Here is a 14,290-nt window from a genome sequence, read left to right as displayed (position 1 = left end):
TTCTGTGAAGAAGGTCATTGGTAGCTTGATGGGGATAGCATTGAATCTCTAAATTACTTTTAAGCTTCATAAGTGAAGGAGAAATAAAATCCTTTATGGACAAGCAGTTACCAAGAGACTTCGTCACCACCAGACATGCCTTACAAGAGCTCCTGAAAGAAACACTAAACATGGAAAGGAATGTACCAACCACTGCAAAAGCACACCAAATGGCAAAGACCAAAATTGGAGTGAAGAAACTGAGTCAACTAATGGGCAAGGAAACCAGCCAGTAACAAAATGGCAGGATCAAATTCACACATAACAATATTAACTTTGAATGTAAATGGCCTAAATGCGCCAATCAAAAGACACAGACTGGCAAACTGGATAAAAAGTCAAAACCCATCAGTGTGCTGTATTCAGGAAACCCATCTCACTTACAAAGATACACATACACTCAAAATAAATGGATGGAAGAAGATTTATCAAGCAAATGGAGTTGCAATCCTAGTCTCTGATAAAACGGACTTCAAACCAACAAAGATCGAAAGAGACAAAGAAGGGCATTACATAATGGTAAAAGGATCAATCCAACAAGAAGAGCTAACTATCCTAGATATATGAGCACCCAACACAGGAGTGCTCAGATACATAAAGCAAGTTCTTTACGTTTTCTTTTTAAAAATTGTCCTCAGAATCATTTGACTGTGTCTGCTGTGATTCATTACTGCTCACACTGCTCAGACTGGCTGTGTGGTCAGCCTCCTTTGATGCTAAAATGGTGTTCTCCGTTGCTTAGCCCCTTTTCCCTAATTGGTATGGGAGGAAATCAGCCAGGAGGCGTGGGCTGAGTCAGAAACATGAAAAGGAAGAGGCAGGTGGGAGCCACAGAAGGGACTAAAACAGCAGAAGCGGCACAGACAGAAAGGCCTTCGAAGCCGATCTTCCCCAACTGCTGGTCTCCAGCATTCTCCCTGCCTCGGCTTCCCCACGTCCTGTGACTTCAGGCATTGAATTGATCGTTGATTGATGAAAATCAACATTAAAGCAAGTGACATTTCTTTCACCGTGTTTTTCTTTAGTTGGTTGTAATAGTTGTATAGGTGTAGTGCCCTCATTTTGGAAACAGAGATTCGGGCACATGGAAGTGTACATGAAAAGGAGAATAAAGAGGCTGACAGCTGCTGCCCTCGTCCATGCTCTGGTGCGTGGTTTTCATGAAGCTTCCTGTGTGCAAGCTGTCACACGCACCTCCTCACACATACTTCTTTCATAATTCAGGTCATTGTATGTAATTTTTTGGGGCAATTATAGAGTAAGCACCTTGTCCAGCCAACAAATGAAGCCCCATAGGCTCCCCATGACTAGTCGTGCCAGGCTGTGCATCACAGACAGGGTCTGGGCATGAAGTGCTGGTGGCTGCTCTGTGATCTCACCATGTGGTGTGATCAGGGAGTGTTGGGGTCACCACCTCCAGGGGTCTGCCCTACAGACCCTGACTCAGTGATGGATGAATAAAGTACGCTGACACACAGAGATTATGCTTTGCCAGTCTGGCTGAGGGTCTGTGGCAGTTCACAGGCTCCCTGGAGAGTGCTGTAAAGAATTGTGACCACTGGCCCTCCCCAGCCAGCAAGACTCACATTTATTTAGTAAAGTTTAATTGACAAAGGCTTGAGTCAATGTCACTAGACGTTAAAGATCAAAGGACAGGTTCTGAGCCCTAAAGCAAATACCATTACAGGATAATATCCCTGGTTGACCCCACCCCCCCAAGGGCAATCCAGCTCAAAAGTTAAGACCACATGAGTAAACAAGATAGCTAGGTAAACTACTCACATTCCTTTGTATCTGAGCCCTAATCTTTCTGACTCCTGCAAAGAGACTCTGGCTGCCTTCACCCAAGAACTATAGAAAAACCCTTACGCCTTCCAAAAGGGTTTCAGACTGTATTCTACAACTTTCTCTAGTATTTTTCTCTTAATATTTTTGCTACCACCCTGAGTGAATTCCCACAAGGGAAGTAATGAGTCTCTTCTTTTCTCTTTTAGACAGATTTCACAGGAGGATAAAAATTGGGAGACCAATATCCAGGAACTACAAAAAAAGGTATCCAGCTTCTTTTTCCTCAGGGATTTCTGATTCACTTCTCCAAGAAGAGAGTGAGTGATGCCTTTTCCTTCCCTCACGTGACTGAAAGCCATTTCTTTTTTTATTTCTGTGGTTGTACACAAGACATATGTCTATGAGCGAATGGGGAAAAATGTTTCCAGACACAGCAAGCTGATTTTCTCAGGAAGTGGGAAGCGAGCATCTTCACAGGACCTTTCCTTTTCATGCACCTTGCAGGGCCATCCTCTGAGCGGGTGTCCCTGACCACCAGCCCTTTCCTGGCCCTGAAGGGCAGGCCCCAGGCTCACACTCTGCAGAGGGGAGACGGGCAAGGTGTGCTGCATGGAATGAAGCAGCTTTAGGACAGACAGGATGCGTGAGTGTCCTGCCAGCGGCTCGGACTTCTCGGGGCAGAGCTTGTTTTGTTTTGTTTTTGGCTCATTCTTCTGTGGGGTGGACTTTCTCAGCCCATTTGTGAACACAGAGGGCCCCTTCCCAGTTGAGAGAGCTCTGCTCAAGACCTGCTAGGAGTCGTTTGCATCTCAGTGACATTTCAAATCCATGCAGTTTATTTTCTAGGGAGAGATGGATTACCCGCTCTGATTGTGATGGGCACAGTCTCCAGGTGTCAGGTGTCTCCTAACGGGGCTGCAGTGCACCTCACATCTATTGTATTTGTTTTCCATAAAGATTTTGAATGCAGTCTGATGAGGGGCCTCAGTGCCTTCACTCCGTCCCATGTAGAGGGTCAGGGTTAGAAAAGAAAGGTGTATCTGTGATGCTCTTGTGGACCCCAGGCTCACACAGATCGTGCCTGCCCTGCTAGACCGTGCTGTTTTAGTCATGAGTTGGAGAGGGATTGTGTGCCTCTGTGTGCACCTGGACAAGGACTGTGGTGAGATGAAGTGGACAGGCAAGGCTTGGCAGCATCCCTTTATCATAGCTAAGAATTCCTACAGAAATGCCTTATCCAGGAGTCACGTATATGTATGTACACACACACACACACACACACACACACGCACACACACGCATACCATGTAATACTACCCAGCCACAAAAAGGAATGAAATAGTGGCATTCACAGCAGCCTGGATGGAGCTGGAGATCAGTGAAGTAACTCAGGAATGGAAAACCAAATATTGTATGTTCTCACTTATGAGTGGGAGCTGAGCTACAAGCACGCAAAGGCATGAGAATAATGCAGTGGGCCTTGGGGACTTGGGGGGATACGAGACTACACATCGGGTACTGTGTACACTGCTCAGGCTGTGGCAGCACCAAAGTCTCAGAAATCACCAGTGGAGAACTTACCTGTGTAACCAGAGACCACCTGTCTCCCTGAACCTATTGAAATAAAAACAGAAAAATGACCTCAGGTATCCAGAAGGAGCAAATGTGAATGACACTCCCAAAAAGCTTCCACTTCCATGAGCTGCAGGATGCTGGAACGCTCTTTGACCTGCCTGCTCTTCCACCTCCGACCCTTGAACTGCCTGTGGCAATAGCCACTTTCTGCATTTGCTGTGGCTCAGGAAGGCTTGCAGGGCCTCCCTCGGGCCTGGTGAGAACCCGCATCCCTCGCCTGTGAGCATTTCAATCTTTTCCCTGCCATGCTCGTTTGGGCCTAATTCTTCAGCCCAGAATCATGTAGGAAAATGGACGTTCCCCAGAGGGTCGAAGGGGAGGATGAGAGGAGGCTGGTGAGCCCCGAGCCTTTGCAGTGGGCAGGGAGGGGCAGATGCTCACTGGTGGCCCCGCTGCACATGGAGGAGGGGCTCTGCTGAGCTGCTGTGACACAGAGGGGCTTGCATGTGTTTCTGATGGCAGCAGCTTTACCTATGAGACCAGAGGAAGCAAGAAAGAGAAATCTCTCTGTAGCTGTAGCTCTCCCTCTGTGTGTCTGTATCTATATGTCTGTATCTGTTAAAATCCAGATAGCTAGAAATTGCTGTGATGATAGATATCTACATCCACTGATATCTGCGAAGCTACAGACATCCGTCGTCATTGCCATCCACATCTGTCCACCTAGACAGATTAGACAATTGGGTAGACAGGTGTGCTACTGGGACTAGACTCAAGAAGGGACCCGGCGCTTGCCAGGCACAGTGGCTCACACCTGTAATCCCAGTACTTTTGAGAGGCAGAGCTGGACATGTTGCTTGAGCCCAGGAGTTCAAGACCAGGCTGGGCAACATGGTGAAATCCCATCTCTACTAAACATACAAAAACTAGCTGGGTGTGGTGGTGTAGACCTGTAGTCCTAGCTACTCAGGCAGCTGAGGTAGGAGGATCACCTGAGCCCAGGAGTTCAAGAGCAGGCTGGGCAACATGGTGAAATCCCATCTCTACTAAACATACAAAAACTAGCTGGGTGTGGTGGTGTAGACCTGTAGTCCTAGCTACGCAGGCAGCTGAGGTAGGAGGATCACCTGAGCCCAGGAGGCGGAGGTTGCAGTGAGCTGAGACTGTGCCAGTGCACTCCAGCCTGAGTGACAGAGCAAGACTCTTGTCTCCAAAAAAGGAAAGGACCTGGCACAGTTGTCCTTTCACACAGTGGGCTGCGATTCACAGGGCAATTTGGTCAACAGGCCAGGCCAGCCAGGTGCCCCTCTGCGTGTGCTCCGCTGCCCGGCCCCATGCAGCTATGGCCTGTGGGGCACAGCACCCTTAGGGCCTCATAGGGAGAGCCCTGTCTTCTGCTGTCTCCGAGGTTTATGGAGGCCTTGCAGAGGGTAAGGTGCCTCAGAGCCTGCCCTCCCCCTGCCCTCTCTGATTCCTGTGGGTGTCATCCCAGTGATAAGAGCACACCCCCTGCATTCCAAGGGCCTCTTGCATGTTACATGAAGAGCACGGCCAGAGGCTTACCTGGGAGTCACAGTTCTGCGAGAAGGCTCAGCCTCATTGCTCCACCAGCACGCTTGGCGTGGCAGGGAAAGGGACAGTGAAGACAGCGCTGCCACCACAGGCCCCTTGGAAACGCCCCATCGTCCCCCGACACCTGCGGGCCAGGTGCTTCATCACAGGGCTGTATGCACTTGACATCTGTGTGTACCTTTCATAACAATTTTGAATGTAGTGATCCTGAAGCTGTCCGGTTTTCCTCGTCGCACAGTACTTTGTCATTGTCTTTCAAGTCTGAGATGTTACATTTCTCATCATGGTGAAATTTGTTGTGGTTCCAGTTGCATAGGTTATGTCGTGCTGCAGGGGTCAGAGGGTTGTACAGAGTCAATCAGCTGTGGTTTCTCTCTTATAGCACAGGATATCCGACAAGATTCTGCTCGCCAAATGCCTGACAGTGTTGGGATGTGTTATCTTCATGTTTTTCCTCAATTCGTTTGTCCCTGGCATTCATCTCGATCTTGGTGAGTGTAATTCAGCTTTGTTCATAGGCGTTGTCACGTTCTGGATGGGAAGGTGGCAGAGCCTGTTCCTAGACAGTGACTTTGCCCACGGGCAGCCGGCGGGTGGGAGGCTAGAGAGGGCTGAGACGGAGGGTGGGCAGCCTGCCCTGGGAAGAAGGATGCCCTTTCCTTTTGGTTTCCTGGGCGGGGGGAAGGAAGAGAGAGAGATGCATCTGCAGCCCCTTAGACTCCGTGTCACAGGCCCTCGGCCCCTCCAGGGATGACCATGAAGAGGAATATGGAGTGGGCGCTGTCCTGTGTGTTGTGGTGAATAACCACATCTTCACATGGTTCCCAGGAGAGACAGGGAGCCCTATCAGCAAGGCCAGCGTTGCTCTTCGTCTGAGGGTGTGTCTGTCTGGTGCAGGAAACTGTCAGCCCACCATCCACCGCTGGTTTCTCTTCTCTCACTCTCACCACACCTGTGGCTCTCAGACGTCTCCACTTTCTCTAGCCTGTGTTGTGGCTAGGCCTGTCCCCACCTGAGATGTAGCTCTTTCAGGGGGAGCCTGTGGTACAGAGTTTGTGGACCCCTGCCATCCTCCACCTTCCATAAATGTTCTCCACTCTTCTAGACATTTCTTATCAATTTCACGGTTATCTCCATCGGTATCCTTATTGAAAACAAAACAAAACCCACCGCACATGGAAGTGTAGGCTTATAAGAAGCATACATTTGAGGTGGTGTCACAGTCTTTTCTTTAACCAAAGCTTTCCCATAGTTTTTGTTTAAGAGTCAGCTCTGATAAGATGGTTAAAATATCCAACTTTTATCATAATTTGTGTAAAACCTTGGTTTACTGTGAAATTTGAGGAGTACAGCTGCCGTAGAAAGTGAAGACTCCTAATTTTGTAAGATAGATGGATAATGCCACAAGCTTCAGTGATTCACGCCACACCATTGCTTCCGGGGTTCCTGGAAACCATGAGAAATTTGTAGACTAGAAGTCAGTTTCCCTTTTGTCTTATGTAAAAAAGCCACATTTCTAGATTCGCACACAGCACATGATGTGTGCTGCTGACTGGGGGTCCAGCCTGATGCTGTGTGTTCACAGCCTCTCTATTTCTTTCTCTTGATAATCTCTAATCCAGCTTGCCAGGTGGCCTGGGCTTAGTTCAAGCTGGTAGGTGTTATTTATCCACACCTGAGGGCTGATCCACTCAGAATCCTGATGAGGTAATGATACAGAGCTGGAGAGGTAACAGTGTTGTGATTTTCAGTTGTACTTGGTGGATTAAATCTAGAAATTGCTGCAGTGTAATTATTTTTAATTATACCTCAGGCCTAATGTAATTTTAACATCAGAAACTTTAATAATTACGAGAATGTTAGGTGGTCACCACTGGTAATTAAACAAATTTTAAAATCTGGTGTTTTGTGGATAGAGAGGTTCCATTAGGTGTTCACAGACAATTTTGCTCCTAATTTTATTTGAGAGCCTACTTTAGAAGAGCATAGCAGGCATTTTAAAAACTAAAAAGATATAAGAGCTTGCATTCTGTTTTATTAACATTTGGCAATAGTCTTTGTATTAAAAACAATAGTTTAAAACTTAAAGTCACATTTAACTATATGGACTTAAAAAGTCTTGGTTATAATGAGACTTTTAGCCTGGAAGTCTACATTTTTTACAAAATGTCTCATCTCCGTTGGTGTGGTTGTTACCTCTGTGAATGATGGACATATTTATTTTCTGTTTTTAAATCCTGTTTTCTTTTTATTTGGGGTTTCTGTATAGGTGATTTTATCTGGGGATCCAGATATTTGCATATTCATCAAGATAGGTTGACTAGGAGAAAAGTTTGATTGGGATATATTTTGATGGTATATAGTTTTCTTAGAGTTATAGGAACTTTTCTGACACGAACAGGGGCAAAATGGATACCAGATCATCCCGGACTTCAGCCAGTAGGAATGTGATCATTTATCTTTGGTGAAATTCTGTTTTTTTTAAATGTAACAGTGTATTTTTTAATTTTTTTGAGACAGTCTCACTCTATGCTCAGGCTGGAGTGCAGTGGCGCAGTCTCAGCTCAGTGCAGCCTCTGCCTCCCAGGCTCAAGCAGTTCTCATGCCCCAGCCTCCTGAGTAGCTTGAGGATTGCTTAAGCCTGGGAGGTGGAGGTCACAGTGAGCTGAGATGGCACCACTGCGCTCCAGCCTCGATGACAGAGCCAGACCCTGTTTCAGGGAAAAAGCAAAGCAAAACAAGCAAACAAAAAGCAAACTACTCCAGACACTTCTGAGTACACGGTTTTCTGTGAACTTAGGTTTTATTCTCTGGGTTGATTTCCTTCTCTTGAATAGCGCTGCTGTGTCATACGGTGGATGTAGATTTTGGTTTAAAAGAAACTGCTGCTCTGTTTTCTAGTGAGGCCATCCCCTTTGTGTTTCCACAGCATGCTTGGGGGTTCCAGCTGCCTCACACCCTTGTTGGCACGCGTTACAGGGAGAATTCCCCTGGAGTTCCACAGCACCCTGTACAAACCTTAAATGTATTCTCATGATTTCCTTCCTCCTCTGTCCGCTGACCTCCTGCTTCCTGGGTAGACTCAGTGGCACGGTCCGTGTGTCTGCATTTCCCTCCCCAGTGCCTCGTGCTAATGCCTGGCTCGTTAGTAAAAATAAGGTGTGGGTTTATAGGATGCACAAATAAGCTGCTTGTTGCTGCTCACAGATTCCAACTTAACTACGTGGAGGAAATTAGGTGCGTATTTCCTACGTGGCTGACCCAGCCTGGGTTCTCCAGAGAGCATAGCCTGAGGGAAAGGCTCATATGTGGGTTCTTTCTCCCAGGGACGAGGAGTGAGGGATGGGGGATGGGGGCTGAGCTGTGAGGAGAGCAGCGCAGGCACTGCTGCCCCTGCATGCTCGCCTTGCAGCTGGCCACCGGCACTCCACCCTGAGGGGCTGTCGAGTAGAGGTACTAAATGCACCTCAGGGCTGCCTGTGGGGTTGAGTGGGAGCAAGGAGAAATGTTGGCTGGGTGACGCCCATGCCTGTTGGTCACATCTCCTTCCCATGGGATGCTGGAGTCCGTGTGACCAGCTGCATGTGCCGAGGCCGTGCGGCTGCACCAACAGAGCGGCCCAGGCAGAGAAGGCGTTGGGCATGGGCTCCAGGGCTGACCTTCCGGGTGCATCTGTTTGAGGGTGATCGGGCCACACAGAGCTGGCTATGGTGACAGACAGGAGAGACCTAAGGAACCCAGGGGCGTACAGGAGGTGGCACAATGGCAAAGAAGGGTGAGTGAGGGCCAGGGTCACAGGTCACACCCATCCAGCAGAGAGGTGGCTCCCAATGTACAGGGACCAAGCCCAGCCTGGACGCCGGCTCCGTAGAGGTCCACAGCCCCTGCATGAAGCCCTTCGTGCTACCGATGTTTCGTAGAGGCCAAGGGACCGCTCTCCCCTTGGGCCTCTCGAGTTTCACTGAAAAACCATCTCACACATGGCAGAGTAATAGGAGAAAAGGCATACGCATTTATTTAGCCTGTGTACATGGAGCCTTCAGAATGAAGACCCAAAGATGCAGGAGAAATTGTCCATGTTAATGCTTAGGTTCAACCAAGCGTGGACAGCTGTGCAGAAATGGGACTGGAGAAAAAGTGTGTGACGAGGCACTGATGGACCGAGTGGGAAGCCCAGCAGGGCCTGTCTGTCCAGAGGCTTCCTGGCTCTCTGAGCAGCACTCCTTCCTTCTGGGTGTGGGGCAGACCCCTCTCTGGAGTGGGGGTCGCAGGACTTACCCTCAAACAAGGCAGGTCAGGCAGTTTCTTCATGGCCAGTTTTCACACAGAAAGGCAGAGAGAAAATTAGAATAACACTTTAGGTTTTGTGGCTGGCTTTGGAGAAAGGGGTTCTGGTTTCTATGCTCCTCCTTGGGAAAGAGGGATTCTAGTTTCCTTGCAGCCTCGGAGGAGAATGGGACTGAGAGACCAGAGGGCAGCAGGAGATCAGAGAAAACTTTTACTTCTGACAAAACAAAAACTTCAGCCAAGTTAAATTTAAAGGAATTTAACTAAACAATGAATGATTCGCGAATTGAGCAGCCCCCAGAATCACAGCAGATTCAGAGACTCCAGGGTGACCCATGGTCAGAACAAACTTACAGACAAAAAAGGTAAAGTGACATATGGGAATTGGCAGTGAGGCACAGAAACAGTGAGATCGGTCACAGCTCGGCGTTTGTCTTATTTGAACGCAGTTTGAACATTCAGCAGTCTATGAGTGTCTATAAGTATGGCAGCAGAGATTGGCCAACACTCAGCCATTTTTAGAGGTACACACTATTTTTTTTTTTTTTTTTTGAGATGGAGTCTTGTTCCCATCTCGAAGGCTGGAGTGCAGTGGCACGATCTCCTTTCACTGCAATGCCCACCTCCTGGGTCCAAGCGATTCTCCTTCTTCAGCCTCCAGAGTAGTAGCTGGGATTACAGGTGTGCACCGTCACGCCTGGCTAATTTATGTATTTTTAGTAGAGATGGGGTTTCACCATGTTGGCCAGGCTGGTCTTGAACTCCTGACCTTAGGTGATCCATCCGCCTTGGCCTCCCAAAGTGCTAGGATTACAGGTATGAGCCACTGTGCCCAGCCTAGAGATACATACTATTAAGTTAGGTTTTCAATTTTGACTTTTAAGTAGCTTACAGTTCATTCACAAGGACTCAGATACAGATGCATGGAGTCCTTCTCAGGCCATCTTCAGCTTGCTTCAACACTTCTGAGGCCTTCATTTTGGGGTATTGCTTTCTGAGCCCCAGAAGTTTCAAAATTCAGATTTTTTGTGTGTTTTAGAAAGATAATTCAATGAGCATGCTGAATGAATTTTGGGTATAAAGTCACACACCCGGAGAGGTTCAGGGTTAGCCCCTGTCATCTGAGCGTGACCACCACAGTGAAGTATGAATATTTACATGATGTGGGATAAATAAAGACTGCACATAACCTCATTTCTGTTCAAGTCAGGTTTTGTTGAATTTTTTGACATCAAAATATATAGAAAAAGTTTGCTTTTCTGGAATTAGGGTTTCAGGATTGTGGATAACTGATTACGGAGCTGTAAAAGGAACCAGCGAGGCGGGCTTAAAAATCTTGTCTTTGGTCTTAAAATTTAGAGCCTTGATGAGCGGTTTCCTAGGCCTCCTCCTCTGATAATTAGTTCAGAATCTGCCCCAGATTCTGTCATGATGCGTTTGATTAGATTTTGGTTCTGCAAAATTTCCCGTCATTATTTCCCTGATTATGGTTTTGAAATTGCTGGTCTTCTGCCTGTCCCTTGGCATCCCTCTGGTTGAGCAGTTTTATTGTTGTCTTTGTGAAAGTATTTTTAGCTACAAATAAAGCAATCTATTGGATTTGTCTTAAGCAAAATAGAGGATTGTTAGAATGATAACAGGCTGACAGGCTTCCAGGACAATGGGGCCCCTTGGGGGCAGGCTCAGGAAGGAGGGAAGGTTGGGACAGAGGGGAGAGCGCTCACTGCCTGGGCATCTACGGTGCTTTGCCCTCAGCCCGTCACTTCTCCGTGGCCGGTTAGCACATCTTTTTCTGCTCATGGCATAACAGTGGTTGCCTCATCAATTTTCCAGTTTATGAGACCTCGATTTCAGCCACACACACAGAAAAGGCCATTTTGAATCCCCAGTACCCAGACGAGTCTGCTTGGCCTGGTTGATTTCTTTAGTCTCCTAGCACAGGAAACCCTGAGCAGGCAGGCGGGGACACGTGGTAAAATGGGGCCTGGGATGGTGGGGCATATGTCTTAGAGGAGGGGTCACTATGAGCTGGACATACATTCCCAAGGCTTCCTAATATATTTTCTATGTATATATATTTTCATTGCAGCCAAGCCATTCACATATCCATCCATTTTGTACAGCACATGCAGGCAGGGGTCTAGGGGCTGGGGCTAGTGTGGTGAACATCAAAACCATGTCGCTGCTCTCCTTGGTCGTCTTCTCTAGAAGGGAGGGAGATCTATATTTATTCTGCACAGGGAGTCATGTAACTGCCTAGCGGGTTCCTCCTGCCAGCTGTCCAGATAGACCTGATTTGTGCAGGCAGAGGAATTGCAGTAGAGGAGTTTATACATGCAGAGTCGGCTAAATGGAAGGCTGGAGTGTATTGTTACTGAAATCAGCCTCTGATTCGGAGGCTAGGGTTTTTCAAGGACAGTTTTGGGGAAGAATGGCGGGGGGTGGCTAGGCAATAGGTGCTTGCTGCCGATTGGTTAAGGGTGTAAATCACAGGGGTGTGGGAAATGGCCCTCCTGCACACACAGTCACTTCTGGGTAAGCCACAGGAGCAGTTGCTCCAGGTGGAGCCATCGGTCTCAGACATGCAAAAATCCTGAAAAGATATCTCAAAAGATGAGTCTTAGGCTGTACAGTACTGATGTTATCTGCAGGAGTAACTGGGAAGTTGCATGTCTTGTAACCTTCAGAATCACGGCTGGCAATCTTCTATGTCTACACTTCAGCAGAATTCAGTCTCTCCTCTTCTCCTAGCATGGTGGTCTTCCATTAGTTTTATAAAGGCAGTTGGGTTTTGGGGAAGGGCTGTCATCATTTGAGGTATAAACTAAAAGTCTGCCAAAGTTAGCTTGCCTTAAATTCAAGAGTAATTAAGGGCAGCTTGAAGGCTAAAGGCAAGAGGGGGGTTGGATAGATCAGATCTCCCGCACCATCATAATTTTTCCTCGCTGTTACAATTTTTGCAAAGGTGGTTTCAGTCACATTAGGGGCATCAAGGACTACACAGCTAATTTAGACACCAAGACCTTCAGAGCTCTGATGCAGATACAAGCCAAGGGTATGAGAGATGGTCAAATGGCAAAGCCAAAAATGGTGATTTCCATAGTCAGGGTGTCGATGGAAAGAGTCAAACTCTAAATTATTTGAAGAGATCTATTCTGAGACAAAATGAGTGGCTGTGGCCTGTGACACCGCTCCAGGAGGTCCTGAGAACATGTACCCAAGGTGGTTGAGTTACAGCTTGATTTTGCACATGCTAGGGGGACAGAGTTATGGGAAGACGTTAATCAGCACATGTCAGGTGTGTATTGGTTCAGAAAGGTGCAACAACTCGAAGCAAGTGCAGGGTCAGAGCTTCCAGGTCGTCGGTGAGTTCAGGGACTTTCTGATTGGTTGAAAGAGTTATTATCTAAAGTCCCAGAATCAATAGGAAGAAGAGGCCGGGTTGAAATATGGGGTTGTGGAGACCAAGCCTCCAGGTAGCAGACTTCAGAGCTCTTGTCAGCGCTAAAAAAAATACCAGGTCCTAGGGAAAGGATCTGGAAAGGGAAGGGGATTCTCTACGGAACATAGATCTTCCCCACAAGGACAGCTTTGCAGGGCCATCTCAAATTGTGTCAAAGAAACATATTTTGGGGTAAAATACTTTGATTTCGTTCAGGGCCTGCTGTCTGTCACGTGATGCTGTAGTAGAGTGTGGCTGGAATTTGGGATCTTATTGCTGTATCTATTCTATCATTCTTAAGATCCCAGTTTTAATGTGGATGCTGGTCAGTTGTGCCTAAATTCCAGAGGGAGGAGGGTACAGTGAGGCAAGACTGACCCCGTTTTCTCCCATCCTGTCTTGAGCTAGTTTTTCAGGTTTCTTTGAAATGCCCTGGGCCGAGGGAAGTCCATCAGTTGGTTGAGGGGCTCGAAATTTTGTTTTTAGTTCACAAAGTTACAGATGAGAGGCCGAATGAAACCCACAGAAGAAATGAGGAGCTCTTACTGGAAAGGATGTGACATGTTAGAAAAAAGCCCTGATATACATAAACTGTAGAAGACAGTTAAATTTCTCAGTATGTTTGTCAGGTCACACTGTGGCAAGAGATGTGGGCAAGAGATGTGAAATAGATAAACCAGATTTGCTCGTAATTAGCAAAGGCCTTCCATCAGAAGCCTGAGCACATCAGAGGAACGCAACGTGGCGGCAGGGGAAGAAATTCCAGCAGACTGGGATGGAATCCTGGCTTTACCCCAGCGGGCTGTGCAGCCTGGAGAAAACCACCTAATCTCTGGGAGCCTCAGTTTCCTCCCAGGCTGGGTGCTGAGAGGGACCCAGCGAGTGCCTGTGCTTCGGAGGCCGCTGGGGGGCTGGGGAGAGCCCTTTCCGACTTTCCTTTGAATCGTGTTGCCCAGGGCTGTAAAAATGGGGAAAAGAGGCTCATTGCACTATTTGTTCTGCGTGGAAACTTGACTCTGTTGGAGACACATATGAAAGTACAGAGCCACTTATCTCAGATTTTTGCATTAAGAAATGGCAAAGCCCTTGGTGAGAGATTAATGCCCACTCGAGGAGGGGTTTGATGGAAGCTCCATGGGATAAAGACAGGTCCCATAAATGAGACTTTTTATCTGCATTCATCTCCACTCAAGTGCATTTGTAATTTTTAGAAAAAGAGTCTCAATCGTACATGGTTGGAATTTGTAATAGAATGTGAAGCTGGAAATTGCGATGTTCCCGTCGGCGGCTTTTTCTTCCAGCACGCTGTGGAAGAACCACCGCCTCACCCTTCGTCGCTGTCCCTGAGGAGCTGGTGCTGAGCAGAGCAGCCTGGAGCATTGATCACGGGGACCTGGGCCCCGTTAGAAGACGTGGCCTGGGGCCGGGCGCGGTGGCTCAAGCCTGTAATCCCAGCACTTTGGGAGGCCGAGGCGGGTGGATCACGAGGTCAAGAGATCGAGACCATCCTGGTCAACATGGTGAAACCCCATCTCTACTAAAAAAAACCTACAAAACATTAGCTGGGCATGGTGATGCGTGCCTGTA

General features: G+C 47.7%; 1 protein-coding gene across 3 annotated transcripts in view; it reads left to right on the top strand.

Annotated features, from left to right (window-relative positions):
• The window catches only part of OCA2 (OCA2 melanosomal transmembrane protein), a 218,243-nt gene that overhangs the window by 96,645 nt on the left and 107,308 nt on the right, over positions 1–14,290 (top strand). For all 3 annotated transcript variants that reach the window (XM_037731346.1, XM_017508501.2, XM_037731347.1), the window contains 2 exons: positions 2,034–2,091; positions 5,357–5,465. In XM_037731346.1, the coding sequence (XP_037587274.1) occupies positions 2,034–2,091; positions 5,357–5,465 (167 nt within the window). The remainder of the gene's footprint in view (positions 1–2,033; positions 2,092–5,356; positions 5,466–14,290) is intronic.

Source organism: Cebus imitator, unplaced genomic scaffold (assembly GCF_001604975.1).
Source record: "Cebus imitator isolate Cc_AM_T3 unplaced genomic scaffold, Cebus_imitator-1.0 Scaffold392, whole genome shotgun sequence".
In the NCBI taxonomy this organism is placed as follows: Eukaryota; Metazoa; Chordata; class Mammalia; order Primates; family Cebidae; genus Cebus; species Cebus imitator.
Note: the sequence above shows the minus strand (reverse complement) of the source record. Positions and strands in the feature narration are given on the sequence as shown.